Here is a 20547-nt window from a genome sequence, read left to right as displayed (position 1 = left end):
TCCTTTTATATCCTTCGACTTTATCCCCTTAAACCCGTCAGCCCATATGATACCCATTATTTAATCTTCCCCTTTGGAATCTTGAAAACCATACCGATTACATTCCTTTGTGTCTTCTCTGGACTTGGTCACTCTCTAATTTCTTGAATCATATGATGGATATACCGCTTGACTCGGGGATGGAGCTCATTCAAGCTATCTACAAATTGACATGGTATCTTATGGCGCTCCATCAACACTATAGTAATTAATGATTCAATTCGAAAGACAAAGCTAGAGGTATTTGACGCCATTAGGGTACTTCCAAGCAGATTCAACACATTAGAGATTAACATAGACACCCGCGTTCTGGTATACGTTAGCCCCCGAGAACACACCATAATGATAACGTCCACCATCGACAATATCTAATTAGGCCAGGAACAAAACAAAACGAAAATCTTTCAACATCAAAATGATCACTAACTCCGGACAGCATACCATCCACTTGGTATCCTCTTTACTCAGCTTCCTCCTCTTCCTTGGTTGTAGCCAAGCAGAACCGTCCCTTTGGCGCGCCCCCTTCCTCGTACTCAACCGTAAGACGAGACAAGTGAGCAAGCAGATTCTCCATTTTGACCTCCCCCCTATCACGCTGGACACGACCCAGATTATCCAGCCACTTGATCTTGTTCATGATGAAGTACACCAGAGCGATAACGATCGACACACCAAGTGAGTAACCCCAGATCCGCACAACAGTGACAATATCGGTCCAGCCATTCGTGGTCTCGACAAATTGACTTTGTGGGCTGGTCCTCATGTTTTCGTTGGTAAACCAACCAAACAGACAGAAGATAGTAGCCAAAACGTCGACGCCGAAAATCGCAGTCACCAAGTGGATAGATGGCCATGTAGCGATGCCGCGAGTGACAAAAATGAGCCAATTCTCCGTGAGTGCCACTTCCAAAAAGAGAACTTCTTGGATAGAGCCCCAGTTCTGGATAATGCCTCCCGATTTAAGGAACATGCTTCCCCGTATAACCCACGTACCCAAGGCCAGAAGCACACCGAGAAGGACAGAGATAAACCAGATTTTCGGAAGTTGCCATTCAACAGGCCGCAACTCGAAGGATGCATGGTCATAGGCTACTGCAACGGTCGCAAGATCGGCAAACAATGCCAAGAAGACGATGAGCTCGACACGGATGCTTTCATTGAGAATGATCATCGAAGTCACGAGGTAGATCTCAAGATGTAAGCATAGTGCAATGCGGTACTGGATATACGACTTCATGCGATGGAAGATTTGACGTGCGACCTTGATGGAATCAATAATGGTTGACAGACCAGGCTCGAGGAACACGATGTCTGATGCAGACTGCGCGGCTTCAGAGGCGCCTTCAACGGCAATGCCGCAATCGGCCTTTTAAGGGACGGTGCGTCATTTACGCCATCACCAGTCATAGCAGTCAAGTGGCCTCGTTCTTGCAGCATTTGTACGACTTGGTATTTGTGTTCTGGGAACACCTCGGCAAAGCCGTCCGCCTTTTCAACAAGATCACTGGCCATAGCACCACTCAAACCGCCGTGAATTAGCTTGTCTGAGTTATACACCTTAGTTCCCAAAGCCAACATTTTGCAGGTTTCTTTCGCAATGGCAATGGCATCACCGGTGAGCATCTTGACGCTGATACCGAGATTCTGTGCTTCGCTAATAGTATGAGCAGTGTCTTCTCGGGGCGGATCAAACATAGGCAGCATTCCAAGCAAAGCCCAATCTTCACCTTCCTTTTGGACAGCAACCCCCAAAGAGCGGAAGCCTCGATGCGCAAATTCTTGGGCTTTGGCCTTGTATAAGTCGGCAGTCTCTTTGGAGCAGCTTGTCAATTGAAGCACAGCTTTCGGAGCGCCTTTGGTGCAGGTATATCGAATGCCGTCACAGGTGGCAATAGTCACAATCCGTTTTGAAACTGGATCAAAGGGCGTGAAAGTTTCAGTTGTCCAACCTCGTCGCAAGATTTCTCGTGCTCTCGGGTATTGCCTTAGCGTCAAGATTGTCACTTTATCGATCGGATCGAGAGATTCTATATTGTGCGAGGATGCGAGAGCAGCAACGGCGAACATCCAATCGACATCGACGCCTTCAGCTACATAAGGATCCCGAATACTCAGTTTGTTTGCCGTGAGAGTACCGGTCTTATCAGAACACAGAATGTCAACACCCTATTTTGCCATTAGCATTTGACAGCATTCCGAGTTGATACGCACTTACGGCCAAGGATTCAATGGCTGTCAGCTTCTGCACAATAGCTTTCTTTTTCGCCAGATAGGCAGCGCCAACAGCCATTGTGGTAGTGGTCACAACGGGTAGACCAACAGGTACACCAATGATCAACAAAGACAGAGTGTAGTGAAGCAAAGTCTGCTGATCGGGCGAAGCGATGGGAATATGACGGAAGAATCCACCAATCCAGGCAGCAAGGATCCAGGCCATAACAAGAATCAAGAGAGATGTTCCGATATTGTCCATGACAAGTTCGAAGTGACCAGCGCCTTTAGCAGATTGCACCATAGTCGCAGTGCGGCCAACGAAGGATGTTCTCGCACTCGTTTGTACAACTGCATAGGCCTTGCCACGCTTGCAGCCAGTCGTATAGAAGATCATATCTCCCATATAACGATCCACGGCTAGCGACTCTCCCGTGATGGCAGAGTGATCACAAGCCAAAATAGGATAACCACGTCTGCGGGCCTTCTTCGCCTGGTGTTCGTCCTCCTCCTTAGCCTTGCCATCGCCTTCATCTTTTTCCTTGTCGGTCTTGGTTGGTTCGTCCTCTTCTTCAGACTCGGACCCTCCACCGAGCATACCCTGCTCTTGAAGCTGGTTGAACTCTTCCCAGCCATGTTCATCCTTGACATCACAGATAACCCTGCAGTCTGCAGGCACGACTTGGCCTTCACCAACAATGACCTAGATGATTGATCAGAGCCTGCTGTATACCATGTTCGGCCCCATCCAAGTTAGACTTACTACATCGCCTGGAACCAACTCTCGAGCAAGGCATTCTTGTTGAGTGCTGTCACGAATAACCTGCGCGCGCAGGGCAATGTCACCCTTGAGACTTGCAACCACATCGGCAGCCTGCTTCTCCTGATACCAGCCCACGGACGCGTTCAGACACAGGATACCAATGATGACACCAAAGTCAACCCAGTCCTCTAGACCAGCAGCAAGCAAAACAGCCAACTCCATGACTATGCTCAAGTCAGCGTGATGGTCAAAGAAGGAGCGACAGGAACTCACCGTAGAGAATTGGACCCTGGAAGTAAGAAAGAATCTTAGCAATAGGATTCTCCTTTTCGGATACCAACTCATTCCACCCAGACCGACGACGACGCAGCGGAACTTCATCGCTAGAAAGTCCCTCTCGGACGTCCGTCATGGTCCACTCATCGGGGAATTTCCCGGTTTCTCCTTCAACCCTTCGAACGCGGACCTTTCGCTTCATCCACGGTGCGTACCAGATTCGTTTCTCAACTAGTTCCCCCTCTCTTCTTCCGCTGCATTGGGATCACGGAACGTCGACACATACTTGACAAGCTTGCCATACTCATCCAGAGTGTTCCAGTCCCCGCTCAGAGATGCCCGGGAGATACGTGAGCTACGGCGGCGATTGTCGGCACGCTCGGCCTTGCCCTCGCCGGACATGTCTGACTTTCTAAGTCAGATATAAGTTCCCCGACACAGAGAAGCCCGATTGACACATACCTGTCAAGGAGACAAGATTATTAATGATAATAAAAAATGAATGCACTAAGCAAATGGGGATATAGGAATGAGCAAACAATGTAATGAAGAAAATGAGCGTTGCAAATGTTCTATTCGCGCCTCAGCACCTTCGGAATGACAATAATCGAAGTCGCTGCGATTGTATCTTGAGTAGGGAAGAGAAAAGACTGCTAGCGTAGGAATGTTCCCTTCCACCCTTGGAAAATCATGCTGACGTCGAGGCAGGAAGCCTTCGGGAGAGACATCTCTCCATGTATTTCTCATTGTTTTGGTCTCTGTACTCGGTACTTGAAGGATGATGAAACCGGGGAACTAGAAGCCAAGGAACCAGGTCTCGAAAGGGACGAGCCGCGGACGACCCAAAGAACTCCCGCTGGGTTTTGATGGATCGAATATCGGTTCGACCAATCCGGGCAGAGAGAAGACCATTTAGTTGGCGCTAAGGTCAAAAGAAGCTGGTGGTGGAAGCAGGAACCCGAATTGACTTCGAGCCAGTAAGGTTCGAGCCAAGAGAGTATTCATTCACTGATCACGGAAGGTGTCTCGGCAAGGCCATGAGAGACGCCAGTAGGGAAGGGTCCAGGCCGCTTTTCTGTGGCTGCAGAATATGATGTTGTTAGAAACTGTCGCATATATAAAATTCATCCTATGGTGATGATCCATTCCAGGACAATCATCGGGCGTTGAATGTCGTAGTTCTAATACCAGTCGAAAGCCTTGAGCCCAAAGCAACAGGGAACGCCATCCAGGCATAGGCGGACGAGCGGCTGTCCGGATGTGAATCGAATGCCATGCAGATAGTCTTCGACGTCATGCGCGCCCGTTCCGCTGGCAGCCGGTCGGCGGGATTTATATCCATTCCACGCCAGTTTCATGATTCGCCGATAGAGAGGGCGAACAGTGGGAAAGTGAGTCAGGAAATCCGGGATCCTAAAAGTATAAGAAGCATTGTAGACAACTTACCCTGGAAGATCGCTGTAGTAGAGTCAGTTGAGTCTGGCTTCACACACGTGACCCTGTTCAGCCCTACACGCGCCATTAGGACCATTCCCAGACAGCCCAAGCAGCCCTTCCAGAGCGACATCATAATATCGTACAATACCTACCTGTAGCCAAATCCCGTGTGAATCCCCCCTAGATGGGACTATTCTTTATGTCATGCAGGCTGAGCTCTTTCAGTTTGCTAGTCCTTTGTCAGCTCAAGCCTTTATAAAAGCCCTGCTTTGCCAGTGGCATACCAAAAGTTTCTTCCTCCTCCATCGCCCTGGTAGCATGTAGCCTCAAGAATAATACCACAATTTGCCCTTGCGTCGTCCAATGCAGCCCTTTTTAGATACATACAGGATTGTAATATGGGCAGGTAGATATGTAGGGACCTGGGGTGCAGTGCGCATGACAAAGGTATAAAGATCCAGCCATGAATCTTTCGAAATCGATGAGATGGTTGTCTGGTGTATAAGCAAAGGCCTCCAGTAGGCAGAAACCATCCAAGCAAACAACCAAGTTGGGATGAAGGAAAGAGGCTATATATAGATAGATTTTTCTCATTTAGACTTTCTCTTCTTCTATCCTCGCTCTGCTCGACATGCCTTCTTGGTAAGTGCTTCCTGCCCCCGGCCCCCTAGCCCTTCTTCGACCAATTCCACCAATTCCTATTGGACTGTCATCAATCAGACTATAATCCCATAAAATGAGGCTATTCCCAAATACCATGTGATTCTACCCGGCATGCGGATCTCCTACAGTTGTTTTACTGAACACGGGTGCATATGATCATATAAACAGCCTTCCATTTTCATAGATCATTCGTAAAACATGACTCACATCAACTGACATATGATCTATTTGGTCTTGCCAGAAGGGATGTTGAAGAAGACCGCAGGCTTGCCAGGAGCGTACGCACGGTCAAGGCGGTAGTAACCCTTGCGGTCGAACTGGATGATATCGCTCTCCTTGAGATCAGCGACGTTGCAGTCAGCCATACCTTCCTCGCGGAACTCGGTGTGCTTGTTGAGGTAGTCCTCCAGGACGTCATCCTCCTGGAGAGAGTCCTTGGTCAGCAGGTGATCGAAATCGACCAATTCGACGGGAACCAGGTCCTGTCCCTCGGTGGCAAGCCACGTGACCTTCTTCTCAGTCTTCTTGACATCACCGGCCATGTGCAGCTCGAGCTCAAGATCGGTGATGAGACCGGCCTCGTTGGTGGTGACCTTGCGCACGATGGCGTTACCCCAGTTCATGAGGGTGATCTCTTCGTCAGGCTTGAACAGCTTGACATCTTCCTGCTCGAGGATGATGGAGCTGCTATAGACGACCTTCTTCATGCCCACGGCGGCGTTCTTGACGTGCCTAGGCTTTTCCTCGCTGTAGGGAGCAGCAGGGCCACCGGTGACAGTGGTCTTAACAACGTTCTTATTGAAGATGGTGGTGTGGCGCGGGGCAATGGGATCAATATACTTCTTGTTGGTGGCCCAGATAAGGCCCCAGTCGAAGTTGGTGACAGCCTTGGAGGGGCCCTGCTTCAGGATGAACTCCCGGAGAGCAGGGATGGTCATACCGCGACGACGAATACCACGGATGGTAGGGAAGCGAGGATCATCCCAGCCCCAAACGAGACCAGTCTCGACCAGCTTAGTGAGTTTGCGCTTAGAGAGGAGAGTGCGAACAAAGTTCATGCGGGCGAAATCCCACACCTGCACGTTACGCATCTTCATGGTGTCTAGCATCCACTGGTACTGGGGGTTACGGTCACGGTACTCGATAGTACGCAGAGCGTGGGTCACACCCTCCATCGAGTCAACAATAGGGCAGGCAAAGTCGTAAGTGGGGTAGATCTTCCACTTATCGCCGGTGCGGTGGTGTGTTGCTGGGTTGCAGCGGTAGATGACTGGGTCACGCATAGCCTTATTAGGGCAGTCGACGGAGATCTTAGCACGAATACACCAACGAAGACCCTCGGGGGTGCCCTTCTTCATCTCCTCTAGGTGAGACAAGCTCTCCTCGGGGGAAAGGTCGCGACGCTGGCTAGGCAAGCCGTCCCATCGCTGGGCAGCCATAGTTTCCTTTTCGGTATCATCCGCATAGGCGTTGCCCTGCTCGATGATCTTAACGCAGTGCTCGTATAACTCATCGAAGTAGTCACTAGTGTAGGTCATCTTGTTAGGCTTAATGCCCATAAGCGCAAGGTCCTCCACGATAGCATCCTCGAACTCTTGCTTCTCATTGGAAGGGTTGGTGTCGTCAAATCTGAGAAGCAAAGTGCCGTTGTATTTCTCATGTGCAAAGTAGTCGTTGAGAAGAGCGGCCTTGGCGTGACCAATGTGGAGGTATCCAGAAGGCTCAGGGGGAATCGGGTAACGACACCGTTCTCGGTGTTCTTGAGGGCAATGTCGTAACTGGCACCCTCCTTAGACTTGGCCACCTTCTTCTCCTTAGCGACTGCGTTCATAGATTCCACAGCGGCAGTAGCCCAGGGGCAAAGCTCTTCCAAGAAGCGATACCAGCGGGTGAGGTTCACAAGGGATCCTTTCTTCAGAGCCGCAACGGCAACACGGTTTCCGCGGAGACCACCCCAAAGGGCAATATCGGGGGTAGACAGAGAGTATCCGACGATAAACGAGCGCATAAGGAGGTGAGCATCAAGGCGCTGGAGCACGGGATCGAGGGCCTTGAAGTCCAGGGTGGTCAAGGACTCCAACTGAGAGATCCATTCAGTCTCCTGTGGGAAGAGTAGTGTTAGTGACATATCTTTTTAAAATAGAAGTCTCGACCGCGGGGTAGTAACTAGTAACTCACCACCTTGGGATCCTTGCCAACCAGGTAAGGGAAGTGAGTAGTAAGCTCCTTAATAACATCGGCAGTCCCAAAAACAGAGTTGGAGCCATTGATGAGCTGGACAATGGCCTTGTCGCCATCCTGGAGAAGAGCAGTGTCCTCAAAGGTGATATTGACGACGGGGGCGGGCCGGGCCTCATTGATAGAGGTGACGATGAGAACCACGGGCAGGAGCGCCGCGTGGTTACCACGAGTGGCCACTTTCAATTCGTATTCAGACATTGCGCAGAAGTGTGGGAAGCAATGGGAAATTTTGGAGGGGCAGAGTCATCATCTACACTCCCCGTCCGGACCCACGTTTCTCCGAGGCCGACAGCTTTCCGGCAGAAAACAATTGCTCAATTGCTTCATCCAGTCGATCAGCTCAACTCAACGCCTGCCAACATGTCGTCCGCCGGCTCGATGCTGCCCAGTGCGGCACGCGGAATCCTCTCATCATGCCGGAATCCGCTGCGGAACGCCTCAATCGCTCCCGTTCTCTCCCCTTTCCAGCAGGTCCGAGGTCTCAAGAACAAACCAAAGAAGGGAAAAGAGCAGCCTACCAAGAGCCGCAAAGGACCCCAGGAGTTCCGACAAAAGAATTTGAAGGATATGCCGCAGTATGCTCTGTGTGATGCTATGCGGTACGTCAAGAGCATCTCATACTGAGACGTCAGTCAATGGCCAGGTCACGAATTGACAGCCTCCTTTCTGCAGATATATCCGGGCCATCGAAGTCGGTCGCGAACCCACCGTTCGAAAATACGAACTGCACATCCGACTGCGGACGAAGCGCGACGGTCCCGTTATCCGTAACATGCTCCGATTCCCTCACGCCGTCCAGACAGAATCCCGCATCTGTGTCATCTGCCCCCCCCGGTTCGAAAGCAGCCAAGGAAGCACTTGCCGCCGGTGCCGTTCTTGTCGGTGAAGATGAAGTCTTCGATGCTGTCAAGGCAGGCACTATTGAGTTCGATCGCTGCCTGGCCCACCCGGACAGTTTGCCGGCATTGAACAAGGCCGCCCTTGGTCGTATTCTCGGCCCCCGTGGTTTGATGCCCAGTGCGAAGACCGGTACCGTTGTGGAAGATGTGGCTTCGCGAGTCCAGGATCTCCGTGGCGGTACTGTCTACCGTGAGCGTGATGCCGTTATCCGTCTGCCCGTCGGACAATTAGGCTTCTCTCCGGAGCAATTGCGCGACAACATGCGCGTGACCCTTGACCAGATTAAGAAGGATGCCTCTGCGCTGACTGACCGTGTCAACAAGGAGATCTACGAGGTGGTGAGTACTTGAATTGATCCTTATTGTGCAAACCAGTCTCTAACAACACCATCAGGTACTGAGCTCAACGAACGGACCCGGGTTCTCACTCAACGGCGAGTTCCGCTCCGATGCCTCACCCCCAACCTCCGCCTTGACTGGCGTGTAACATACTCAATTTTCTTATATCCTTTGGCGTGTACAAATTTATTGTTTTATTAGGAAAGGACATGGTGTATCATGGTATCATTGTTGAATTAGAACTTTATAAGACCAAACGCCGACGCTATGTATGCAAATCAGTGCACATCGCCAATTTTCAGGACGAAGCACGTTATTTTTACAGCTTGAGGTTCTTCAGCGCGGCGACGGCACTGACATCCTCACCCATAAGCTCGTAGAGACGCAGAACTGCCATTGTTCTAGCGTCGCTTTTGCCCTGTTTACCACCAGCGGTGGCCTGCTCCAGGGCATTTTTGAGATCCAGGAGCACTGTGGACTTGATCTTCGCGACTCGTAGTTGCTGGGCAAGCAGGAAGGGATGTTTTTCGCCGACCCGGGCAGCTATCGAGGTCAAGTAGACAAACTTCTGGGCATGGCGTTCCATCCTCTTCAATGAAATCGCAGGAGTGCCATCCGGTAGCTCGTCGTCATCGCTGTCTGCACTTTCGCCGCTGTACAGATCGGACTCGGCATCGGATTCATCCTGTGCAGCCTCTTTTGCGATGACTTGTCCACTATCATCAACCGGTGTTCCAATTCCTCCACCCGATCCGCATAGTCCAACAGATCTTTGCCAATGTCGGCGTTCGTTCGTAGCCGCCGCTTCTCATTCAACAGCTCTTCCACTTCGTGACGTCGCGCCTCGACTTTGTCCCGGATGGCTTTGACATCGCGCTGGAAAGAAAGAACCCCGACCTTGACACCTTCGACTTTCTCCTCTCCTCCGCGAAGTGAGCTGCCTAACGAGAGAAAGTCCTGGTAGTTCTCATTGACAAGATCCAACAGCTCCTTGTTCAAGAATTGCTCTAGTCCCCGCAATTCCTGTCGAAGATCCTCGAGGCTCTGATGTCGGTTTGTTAATGACGATAGGAAATTCGCTGGATCGAAGTCAGGGGCGAGGAATGAGCTGCGGGACAGCGGTTCCGGGAAGGGGAGGCCGGATGGGTCTTCATCGAAGTCGGATGACCCGTCGGAGTCGCCGAACTATAGCAGATTAGATGATGTACCGATTTGGGTGACATGGATGCATACTTGAAACCGATTCATGGTGCGTCCGGGCAAATCGTGGGCAATGTATAAGGAAACACTGGGGGAAACGTGGGGATATAGCATATGCCTCGATATGGGATGTACGCCAGTTAACCAAGAGGACTAAAATCGCAGGATCTAAACGATAATTGGCTTCGTGGCCTAGTGGTTATGGCATCCCACTCGTATCTTCATGGTGCTAATGGGGGGTCCCGCGTTCAAATCGCGGCGGAGCCATTTTTTTGGTCTCTTCTTTTTTTTGTCTGGACGAGGACCCCAGGGTTCTATTTGTACGCAAGGGGTCTGAACTAGATTGTCAGCTGTATTTGACACCTTCTTTGTGGTTTCCGACGATGGTGCATACATGTTTCGCAAGGACCAGAACAACGAAAACGATCACCTCTCTCTTTTCCAGTCATGCTCACACTGTGACCCTGTTCCTGACCTTTGCTTGCGCTCCACGTCCGATGGAGTCTTACGGCAGCTTTCATCTCTCGAATGTCCACTGTCCGAGCACTTAAACACCGCCCCTAGCCACTGTCAAGGGCGGCCATTCCCAAACTTCCAGTGAACGAAGCCATCGAAGAGGACTGTACCCGAACTATGATCCCGCGCGATTCCATCCAGCGCGGCTGGGGAACCTTTTGGATAGCTGGTATTAACTGGCAACGAAACTCGGTTATCGTAGTAACTCAACGATCTGGCTCGCTCGGGATCATCTCGAATATGTTGTACATCTGCTAATACTCAGTACAGATGGCGCCGGTTAGGAGAGAAATACGTTGCTCTCAAGATAAATTCGAGTGCTCATCGCTCTCGCCAGAACGCTGCTTAGGCTGAACTAGACATCCTACAACACATATCTAAAGCAAATCCCCTGTATAAGGGTTGAGGACTAGTCGGACGTCCTCTCGATTCATTCACTTTAGAGCATTGCCCTCCCATCTTGAAAATCATTCATGGTTGTGATTTCATTTTTGTTTCTCGCTAACCTTGCCCACGGCTCCTCGTCCTGCGGAAATTGATGTCGACGCCCAGGAAGCAGGCCAGGCCAACGACTGCTGGCTTAGATCCTCACCGGAGACCAGGTGGTCTACAACAGCGATGAAGATATAGGCCCCTATTCCAGTACAGATATGCCACCTATTTCGATGAGTTAGTACTTAGGCGTCATGGGCCAAGAAAACGCACCATCCATGGAGTTCTAATACAAAAGCCCAGGGAAGACCTATTGCTTCTCGCGACTTTGTCAAGAACCAGCAGGCCCACTGGTCAAATATCCAAAGCCAATACCCAAGATTGAAGATTGCTATTGGGATACGTTAGTGGTTTAGATATCGTAGGATTAGATTACCGACCTGCTCCAAACCTAACTATTCCCCAGATCTGTTGCCGGCTAACTGAGCCCGGCAGCGTCCGACTATTGACGAGCCGTATAGTGTGAACCCCCAATGAGGGTCACCGCGCCGACAAATGACACGGAGTGCAGGACCAGCTCATCGGTTATCACATGAAATGTTACTAGAAATAGCAATATAGAACCTAGTACTATGCCTATAATGACAGAGCCTCGGCGATTCGAATTGGCTGTTAAGACACGATGTAGGACCGGGGTTGTGGCAAAATGCATTGAGAGGTCGTCCACTAGAAGGAATCGTGAGCCGGATAATGGTGGTAGCTAATATAGGAAAGACGCGGCACATACTCATTTGGGTGTGGTACTTGAGGCTGAGATGGAATGCAAACGAGCACAAACCGACCGCTATTAAGCCAAAGTAGGGAAGGGCACGTAAACAATCATCATGCTTGTCTTTCCGTCGCAGCTGGCGTAACCCGTAGAAGCCGTAGATTACTGATCAAAATAAATTAGATCATAATGTTACATCCCTTCCAGAACCTTACTATAGACAACATTTGTCAAGCTGTTGATAAACTCAGCGACGTATCTGCTCACGGCATAGTCCGTCTCGCAGTAGCTTTGTCGAGATCAGCAAATGGAGAAATGACCAAGATGGCATACTGACTTTGCCTTCGAAGTTGGAGGGCCCCATAAATAACCTGCAGAGGCGGTTGCATTCATTCTGGAGTCGACTGAAGTGAAGGAAAGTGGTAGAAATACGGAGTATAAAGTCCGCGTTTATGTGTGTTTACGGAGTCTCGATGAATTCGCCGACATGTCCGGAGCGGTCAAGAAGGCTCACTTTCTAGGCTACAACATAGGAGATCAGAAACAAAGGGCGCTAGTCCCACATCCGTACGGAGTATCAAAGAGGGACATCCGGCCCGTGGGCTCGGGGGCACCGGGATGTACTCGGCGAGTCAGCGGCCGACTCATGCGCAGGTGGAAGTCGGGCCGACTGCGGCCGACTTGACCGACGTGTGAATGTACTAGTGCAAACCAATGGAAACTCGACCTCATTCATATTGGAAACAGGGGGATCTTGCCATGTTCCAGTCCATGGGAGGTAAAAGCGTGGGATTCACGAGGGTCTACCTCAGTCCTACGGGGACTCGGTCATACACCCACGATCATAACAAGTCTTTTCTTTGCAAGTTCCTAGAATGGGAAGAAATCAGGTGTATGATGAATGTATGTCAATTTCACAATGATAAAATTCTCTCCGCGAATTCTTTGGCGTATTTGTGCTTCTTCACTTCATGCCAGTTTTGGGGTTCCGGGGGAAGCTGATCTCTGTGCAGCTTCATCGGCTTCTGCTTCGTGTATCTCTCTTTCATGCCTTCACCAAAAGCATGCATGACAGCCGGTGGTTCATCTTCATCCAGTGTGAGGTATGAAGCATAGTCCGGGTCGAACCGTGGTTTTCGAGATCTGGATCCTGAGACGATATTTGCAGGGTTTATACCATCTGATCTCTCTCTCTCTCTCTCTCTCTCTCTCTCTCTCTCTCTGTGTATGAAGTGAAGAAGCACAAATACGCCAAAGAATTCGCGGAGAGAATTTTATCATTGTGAAATTGACATATACATTCATCATACACCTACCTGATTTCTGTCAGTTATGAGCCCGGAGTCGCTTCAATTTTAACCTCTTTTCTATCAACTTGTTAAATCACCTGCGTACAAAGCCAACGGCTCTGCAAAGACAACAAGCCTGAGTCGAGACAACCCCTGAGAAGCATCAACACCAAGATCGGAAGTCAGTCTGAGAACGTCAATTAGTCTCACAATGTCCGACCAAAACCTCTTTGTTGCTACTCCGTACTCGGATATCGATTGGAGTGATTTGGTAATTTCGAACCCTGATGCTTACGGGATTCGTCAAGGCCGAGGTGATGCTATCGGTCGAAATATTGTCCGATGACCCCACTAATCCACCGGCACGGCCCTGGGGATCTTTACCCGCGGACGCTATACAGAACTCGGGGAACCCACTTCTCGTTCCCAAGAGCTACCTACATGTGGCTACATACGTGACGGCATATTGAGGGGCTAAACTGGAGGGAGCAAAACGAACTTGAGAAGGCACGGGGCCGTACTCCGTACATTAATTACATCACAAATCCAGGTCGGAGAATGTGCATTGTGCATGCGACGTGGATACATCCATCCCCCGTGAGCCAAACCTAACCCAGTCGGAGCCCTGTACCCCTAGAGCGGGGTAATTGTCTGCCGCTGTGTCGTGCGTTCTGCATTACACATAGCTGCGCGCTACCTCAACCGGCACGGAGATGGAGTCGGCTACATTGCCCAGTACAAGGCCGCCATCGTCTTCCTTACTTCGACAAGGATGGTCCCGACTACTATCCCGATCAAACGCGTATCCAGTAGCGCCCGCTATCGGCCTCTCACATGAGGAAAACCAGCGATACGATTCTCCCACCGCATATCGTACCACGGCTCTGCGCCAGCCGGACAGTTCCCCGAGGCCTGCATCCCGACCCGTCCCAGTTGATAATCCCTCCCGGCGCTCGTCAACCCCTACGCGCCCGGTGCTTGTCAGGGCGTATTCGGGCGATGCGCAGGATAGATCGACACCACCACCTCCTATGTCCGCGCGTCGGTTCCTCTCGTTCTCCGGCTCGAGAAGCTCAGCTCCGCCCCGTCCCTCTCAGTCCGATGTCATCTTCCCGGCGGATAAGGACTTCAGTATCGAGAGTATACTGCAGGCTATCGAGCCCGATATCCGAGGCACTTTAGACTCGATCGCTGAGATCTGCGGACGGAGCAAGCTGAGTCTTTCCAACGAGTATGGGAGTCACATCGCGCCTTTAGGTGAGATTTGTGCTCCGTCAGGCGCGCTGGGACCTGTCGAGGAGGACGGGCCTATTGAGGAACGGCGTACGGATGACAGTAATGCGGTTATCGTCGATGACGAGGGCAGTCCGATTGATCCAGCTCGGGATACGCATCCGTTCTCGTTTCATCGGTATCTAGAAAACCTGCGGCAGACTGCGTCTATACAGGGACGGGATGGTATACCCGGCCAAACGACTCAGGGACAACCTCCGCTATCTCCGGGCATGGAGTCCGAGGCTGGAATTGTCTTGGCTATTGCCCCGGAGACCATACCCTCGACCCCTTTCACGCGCGAATTCGCATCAAGACCGAAACATGGCGGATGTGACCTACTGGCAAAGAATACTGCTGGCAGTGACCAGCAGCGGTCATCTCAAATGGCCACTCCCGCTGTAGTCTCAGAGGTCCATCTAGAGGCGATTGCAAATGATGGGTCCTTCGCGGAATCCAATATTCTCCCGCAACTGGGCCTAGCTAGTGATGGTTCGCCCGCGGTAGGAAGTTCGGGTCCGGACATTATCCATTCCCTTTTTGCCCGGCTGAAGTGGACTGCCAGTATCGCTGGGCCGGAATCTAGCCCTGCTTTGCAGTCTGCGGAGAGTCACCTACGAGCCCTGCTTGATCGTTCAGGGAATGAGGGTGCGTCCTCGACTGTGCCTTGACGACTGGAGCGTGTAACACGGTGTACTGTTATGAAGACATGATAATGACTTTGACGTTTAACGACCTTGGAAATAAACCATTCTTACAATATCCATCATGCTGCCAACGCATTTGGTTTCTATCAATGATTTTCTTTGCACTACATCATACTAAATGTTAGGCTGTAGACTTTTCCTACGTCGTCAGGAAATGGGTGATTCTTGCTAGATTTTTATTACCCATGTCCATAGTATTACAAGATTTTCACCAGACCGTCTAAGCACAATTGATACCAATATGGCAATTTCCAATTTGACTCAATATAATGAGGCTAAAGAGTGAAGCCTAGGACAAACATTCTCAAGCAGTGTCATCAGGCAATAAAAGCCAAAGCCCAACCTAAGCCGAAGCCTTAACCTCAAGACGCTTGAAACCACCATCAGCAGCAACCTCCTGCTGCAAGGCAGCCATTCGCTTCTGGTCACCAATAGGATCAGTGGAATCAGCATCAAGACCCCAGGAGAGGAACTCATTGGTATAATTAGCAACGAAGTCCTCCTTCAAGATACCAAGTCTCTTTCCATAGTTGGTAACCTTGTTCCAGTCGCGCTGAACATTCTTCAGATCGCGCGAGAAGTAAGCAAACGACCGCTCAAAGATCTTGCGGTTAACATCCGTGCCCATGATAGGCTTGACGTCAATGTACTCGGTATACGCGGCAGCAGGGTCCGCGAGGACGTCGTCTGTAGCGCGCTTGACGGCACGCATGAACGCAGAGACCTTGTCCTTGTTCGCGGCGATGAAGGCGTCGTTCGCGATGTACAGGATCGAGCAGAAGCAGCAGCAGCCTAGCTCGGCGAGCTGGTCGATTCGGAGCATCTGCACGTCTGTGCGTGGTCGGTTCTGGCCGGCGAGCCACTCTTCCAGCTCCACCATTTGCACATTCTCCAGGCCGATGCCGGCGTCGATGTTGCCTTGGATTATTGCTTTGGTGATGTTCATGCCGCAGCGGACGGCTGTGTAGTCGTCGGCAGTCATGCCGTAGTACTTGGTGAGTTCGTCGATTTGGATCTGGGATTGTGTTAGGGTTTGTTTGCTGGGAGTGGACGGGTGAGGATGGAATGCATACCTTGCCGAACTCGCCGACATAGCCGATTCGCTTGCCCTTCAGGGAGCGGAAGTCCTCGGTGATTCCGCTGGACTTCAGGTACACGACTCCGGTGAAGGGCTCATCGAGGAGGGAGCCGATGGAGGTCACGGGGAAGTCGCGGGCCTTGGCCTGGATATGGAATTAGTATGGTGAACGTGCTTGTGTTTGGCAATGTATACGCACCGCCAGGGTGTGGATCATGGCCTTGAAGCCCATGTCGACCTTGCCGCTTCCAATGATCTCGGTGACATCGGAGGGGTCGTTGGGCTCGAGCAGAGCCACTTTGAGACCTTCATCCTTGAAGTAGCCTCTGGACTGGGCGAGGTAGAGCGGGGCGTGGTACGGGGTCGCGTGCCTTTAAAAACAACTTAGCCAAATGGAACTAAAGATCGAGCACGAAGGGCACCTGGGCACCCCGGGGGGGCTCGGATTCTGGGACAATGTCAGCATACCAGTTGGTCAAGAAAGTGATCTTGTCGGTAGACATGATGGCAGAAAGATCAAGCTATTGAAATACTTCAATTGGGTCAGCATGCCAAGAGAGAAGGCATCCAGCTCTGCTCTACCTATGCTGTTTCCATTCAACCTATGTATTCAATTGATTGTCAACCAGCACAGTGTGAGCAGAGCCAGACACAAAACACAAAACAGGGGAACAATCAAAGTCACGCATGTCCTTTCGCTAGTATTGTCTAGATCAAGTTTTGACAGTATAATCTCAGAACGGCCAGCCAGTTGATATGGGAAAAAGGAACCAATACAAGACTCCAGAGAGCCGGAGATAGGTTTTTAGTTCTCCCCAATCAACTGGCTGGACCGAACACCTGTCATGCGAGGGCAACGACTGTTATACGAACAAATACCTTGATCCATCTCTTCATCGTAGCGAGGACGTTGTCCTGCGACCCGGCAGGGTCCTGGACGTGCGCGGCTCCATTGGAGAGTCGTACCGATGGTAGACGTGAGTCGAAGTCGAGGGATGTAAGAATGATGGTGAGAGGGGAAAGGATGGAGGGGCAGGAGGGGTAGAAATAGCAGAAGTACGATGAATCATACTTTCGCTAAACGTTCACCGGGGCGAGAATAATCCGCTGTGCTCCAGTGCGTAACTCTATATTCTCGGGAGATTCGAGTGGATAGAGTCGGAGCTCATCCCTCCGGCGTGTTACGCTACACGTTAATATCCGTTGAATATTCTGGCAATAACTTCGATTTCATTTAACTAAAAACAAAACATAGGCTTCAGATGCACTGCTAGGAAAAAGATCGTAAAAAAAGCAGACTGATTCAACAAGTACACATGACGTCAATGGGAGCCCACTCCAACAGGATTTAGGGCCAAGATGAGAGAGCATTCCAATACCCTCGGCTATGCAGTCCGAGCTCCTACTTCGGACTCTTCACGGCCATTGATCGATATACTGTCCAGTGGGGATGCAGCCCGTTCAGTCATCTTGCGGGTTCGCAGTGTGAGGGGGAAGTGCTCCTCGGGTTCTTCCTCTTCACTGTAGAATGGCTTAGTATTTGACCAATACTAATGATAGGTAAAACTCACGGCAGTTTCCAGGCGATATAATCCTCGGTGCTCAATCCCTCGTGGCCTTCCTGCAGAGAGGCAAAGTCACCGGGTGTCATCATTCCGGAGCGATCCCGAGGAGATCCAGGAACGGAAAGCGGGCGGGAGAGCTTCTGCTCCGTTCCTCCAATGATATCGAAGTAGTCCTCTTGACCCTCAAAGGAGGATGGGTAAGCTGTACAAAGAATTAATCATCATCACCTAAGAAAAGGACAATGGAATTGTAACATACCTCTTCTCAATGCCAGCTGCCGAGCCTTGACATATTCCAAGCCCATTCTTTTCCAGTCAAGCAGATCGCTCAGACGCTCCGTACGGTTACGTTGGTTAATGCGCTGGCGACGACTCTTCTCTGTGAAGTGGAACATAAAGTCGGCCAGTTGGTTGACCGAGTCATCAACGCCCTTGGCGCGGCGGTCCACAATGTATATTCCATAATCCGAGGAGTTTTCAATCAACTCCTCCATATAGCAACCGAATCCAGACAGGTTGGTGGTGATGCTAGGCACACCCATCACTGTACACTCGGCTGGTGTATACCCCCATGGCTCATAGTAGGAGGGGAAGACGCCTAGATGGGTTCCACGAACGAAGTCGTCGTAGTCAAGCGGCAATACGGGGTTGGCGGAGTTGAGGAATTCCGGGTGAAAGATGACCTTCACCCGGTCAGAGGAGTGGTTGAACAGCTGCACGCGACGCAACTGGTTCAGGATGGGGTCCTCGTGGTCATTGTGCATGTTGTGGGTGACAATTGGAGGAAGACCGTGGCGCTTCATGCCGAACAGGCGACGGCGAAGCATCACACGATCTTGACTGGTGATGAGATCTTTCTCATCAGGCATGTTGTCACCTTCCTTCCAGGAAAGACAGCGCTCATACATGCGCTTGCCGATTCCCTTCTCGATATTCTCGATGGTATCGCGCAGAGACTTGACAACGGCCTGTCCCTTGAGCGATTCCACCGTCAACGAAGAGGTTTGGGCTGGCATAATTATGAAAGCGACCACGGTCATGGTCGACCCAGCAGACTTCAGTCGATGATTGAGGCGGGCCAGCCCCTCAATGAACATATCGACACCCTTATTGCGGTACTCATAACGACCCGCAGTGAAAAGATATAGAGTATTATCCAGGTCAAAGTCGTTGTGGCCGTAGAAATGGCCACGAACGAAATCATTGATCTTCTCCTTGGCCTGGGAGTGCAAGTTCTGGAACTCGTGCATGGCAGAGAACTTCTTGACATTCAGACCGTTTGGCAGCACCCCATCGGGCTTGCGCTTTAGCAGGTGTTCGCTCTCAAATGCAGTGATGTGCGATACAGTGGTAAAGACATCACAGGAATGAGCAGCTGCCCGCTCAATACAGTAGCGGTGGTAGATTCCTCGCTTCCCGGCCTCCGCATCCACGTCAAAGTACTGGAGGTTGTTATAGAAGTCAACCGAGCCAGCACAGAGGTAACGACCCAATAATGTCGCGTGGGTGGTGAAGACGGTTGTGAGGTCCATGTGCCGCTTCTTGGTCAATGGCAGAGCGACACCAGCCAGCCATTCATGGAAATGGGCGATGACCGCGCGGCGACGGTCGTGAGCAATGTACTACAGTGGAAATAAGAGTCAGTCATGGTCTTTTGCCGGCTGCAATGCGTGAGAAGAATTGGAACGTACCTCTCCCAAGAACCAAGCAACCAAGTATCCAAAAACGATGGCCTCGTTGGTCTCATTATCACCAGCGGGGGATGGGATGGCTGAAGTAGTCCAAAGATCGCCCTTCCACTCGTCCAACCACCGATAGCCAGTCCCTGTGTCAATGAGCAGAACTCGAGGGGCACCCTCAATGAGCCAGCGACCGTAGATAATGTCAATCCCGCGCTCCTTCATAGACTGGATTGTCTCCCGCACGGCTGGGTTGGACGGTGATAGCTCCTCAACCTCCACTGCAGCTGAAGCCCTATTAAGTGGACCGATCAGAGTGTACCGTTCACCATATTCGGCGGTGGTCACGGGAGCTTTGGACTTTAGGACCGAATAGATCCCACCTACTCGGTTGGCCACTTCAGTGGCCACCTCGAAGAGCATATGGTTGCGCACATCACGCTTGATAGGTTCACTGGTTTCCTCCATTGTCTCAAAGTCCAGAGAAATGACCGAAAGTAAAAGTGAAATAGAAATGAAATGCGAGGAGGGGGGGATCGCGCAACAACCTTGGAAGAGCTGTCCCGGTCTGTGCGGGGAGAGAAGTGGAGCTTCGACTTTGAGCTTCTGGGGTGGCTGGAGGAGTCGGGGGAGGGGTATGGGATCGAATTGAAGATGAAATTGAGGTCCAAGGAGATATTTCAAGAGAGAGAAAGAAAAGAAATACGAGAATTCAGAGAATTCCCGTTTCTTGTTCCGGTCAAGAGTTTTCCTCTGGACTGGCGGGTGTGACCAAGGCTTTTTCTAGTGCGCTTGGGCTCAAAAACTGCCAGGGAAATTCCACCCGAGACTGTTGAGAAAAAAGTGTACCATCATCGATATTATTGTTGAAGAGATTTTATTTAATCTTCCTACCTAGGTAGATGATTCTCTTAGGACTATGGTACTCTGTGCCTGGATATGTAACAGTAGTAGCAGGAGTAACAAAGTGGCATCGCCCCACGTAGTTTACTTTCTCTCTCCCTCCTCCCTCTCCTCTCCCTCTCCCAATATTCTCATATCCTCATATCCTCTCCTTTACTATGTTTCTCCGGTTTCTCCAATCATTAAACATCTGATCTCCATTGATTTGCCTCCAATCCCAGTCTACAAAAGTGCAGGGCCAATCCAATTGCAGTCGGATCCGGGGGAAA

The 20547-nt window shown here is 50.9% G+C and overlaps 8 protein-coding genes across 8 annotated transcripts; 2 read left to right on the top strand and 6 right to left on the bottom strand.

The window, feature by feature from the left end:
• Window positions 1-499: 499 nt before the first annotated feature.
• Window positions 500-3691, bottom strand: N7489_001761 (putative plasma membrane H(+)ATPase; the record flags this gene model as incomplete). Its single annotated transcript, XM_056707516.1, has 6 exons — window positions 500-1405; window positions 1432-2205; window positions 2255-2953; window positions 3014-3237; window positions 3287-3543; window positions 3576-3691. The coding sequence occupies 6 exons, from the start codon at window positions 3689-3691 to the stop codon at window positions 500-502; spliced, it is 2976 nt and encodes a 991-aa protein (XP_056571818.1).
• A 779-nt stretch (window positions 3692-4470) lies between these two features.
• On the bottom strand, window positions 4471-4856 carry N7489_001760 (uncharacterized protein; the record flags this gene model as incomplete). Its single annotated transcript, XM_056707515.1, has 2 exons — window positions 4471-4702; window positions 4783-4856. The coding sequence occupies 2 exons, from the start codon at window positions 4854-4856 to the stop codon at window positions 4471-4473; spliced, it is 306 nt and encodes a 101-aa protein (XP_056571817.1).
• Window positions 4857-5613: 757 nt separating this feature from the next.
• Window positions 5614-7828, bottom strand: N7489_001759 (glutamate--tRNA ligase GUS1; the record flags this gene model as incomplete). The annotated part of the gene is given in 3 exon segments (XM_056707514.1): window positions 5614-7077; window positions 7089-7490; window positions 7568-7828. The coding sequence occupies 3 exon segments, from the start codon at window positions 7826-7828 to the stop codon at window positions 5614-5616; spliced, it is 2127 nt and encodes a 708-aa protein (XP_056571816.1).
• A 162-nt stretch (window positions 7829-7990) lies between these two features.
• On the top strand, window positions 7991-9016 carry N7489_001758 (mitochondrial 54S ribosomal protein uL1m; the record flags this gene model as incomplete). The annotated part of the gene is made up of 3 exons (XM_056707513.1): window positions 7991-8229; window positions 8289-8868; window positions 8924-9016. 3 exons carry the CDS (start codon window positions 7991-7993, stop codon window positions 9014-9016), a joined length of 912 nt encoding a protein of 303 aa, XP_056571815.1.
• Window positions 9017-9187: 171 nt separating this feature from the next.
• On the bottom strand, window positions 9188-10116 carry N7489_001757 (COG2 family protein; the record flags this gene model as incomplete). The annotated part of the gene is given in 3 exon segments (XM_056707512.1): window positions 9188-9584; window positions 9596-10053; window positions 10102-10116. 3 exon segments carry the CDS (start codon window positions 10114-10116, stop codon window positions 9188-9190), a joined length of 870 nt encoding a protein of 289 aa, XP_056571814.1.
• Window positions 10117-13787: 3671 nt separating this feature from the next.
• N7489_001756 (uncharacterized protein) lies at window positions 13788-15017 on the top strand (the record flags this gene model as incomplete). Its single annotated transcript, XM_056707511.1, has 1 exon — window positions 13788-15017. One exon carries the CDS (start codon window positions 13788-13790, stop codon window positions 15015-15017), a length of 1230 nt encoding a protein of 409 aa, XP_056571813.1.
• A 379-nt stretch (window positions 15018-15396) lies between these two features.
• N7489_001755 (NMT1/THI5 family protein) lies at window positions 15397-16634 on the bottom strand (the record flags this gene model as incomplete). The annotated part of the gene is made up of 4 exons (XM_056707510.1): window positions 15397-16068; window positions 16127-16276; window positions 16331-16502; window positions 16600-16634. The coding sequence occupies 4 exons, from the start codon at window positions 16632-16634 to the stop codon at window positions 15397-15399; spliced, it is 1029 nt and encodes a 342-aa protein (XP_056571812.1).
• Window positions 16635-17516: 882 nt separating this feature from the next.
• On the bottom strand, window positions 17517-19843 carry N7489_001754 (glycogen [starch] synthase; the record flags this gene model as incomplete). The annotated part of the gene is made up of 4 exons (XM_056707509.1): window positions 17517-17652; window positions 17703-17898; window positions 17956-19318; window positions 19388-19843. 4 exons carry the CDS (start codon window positions 19841-19843, stop codon window positions 17517-17519), a joined length of 2151 nt encoding a protein of 716 aa, XP_056571811.1.
• Window positions 19844-20547: the final 704 nt, after the last annotated feature.

This window comes from Penicillium chrysogenum (assembly GCF_028827035.1).
Source record: "Penicillium chrysogenum strain IBT 35668 chromosome Unknown utg000001l_segment0_segment0, whole genome shotgun sequence".
Taxonomy (NCBI): domain Eukaryota; kingdom Fungi; phylum Ascomycota; class Eurotiomycetes; order Eurotiales; family Aspergillaceae; genus Penicillium; species Penicillium chrysogenum.
The sequence above is the reverse complement of the archived record's forward strand: the minus strand, read 5'-3'. Positions and strand labels throughout refer to the sequence as shown.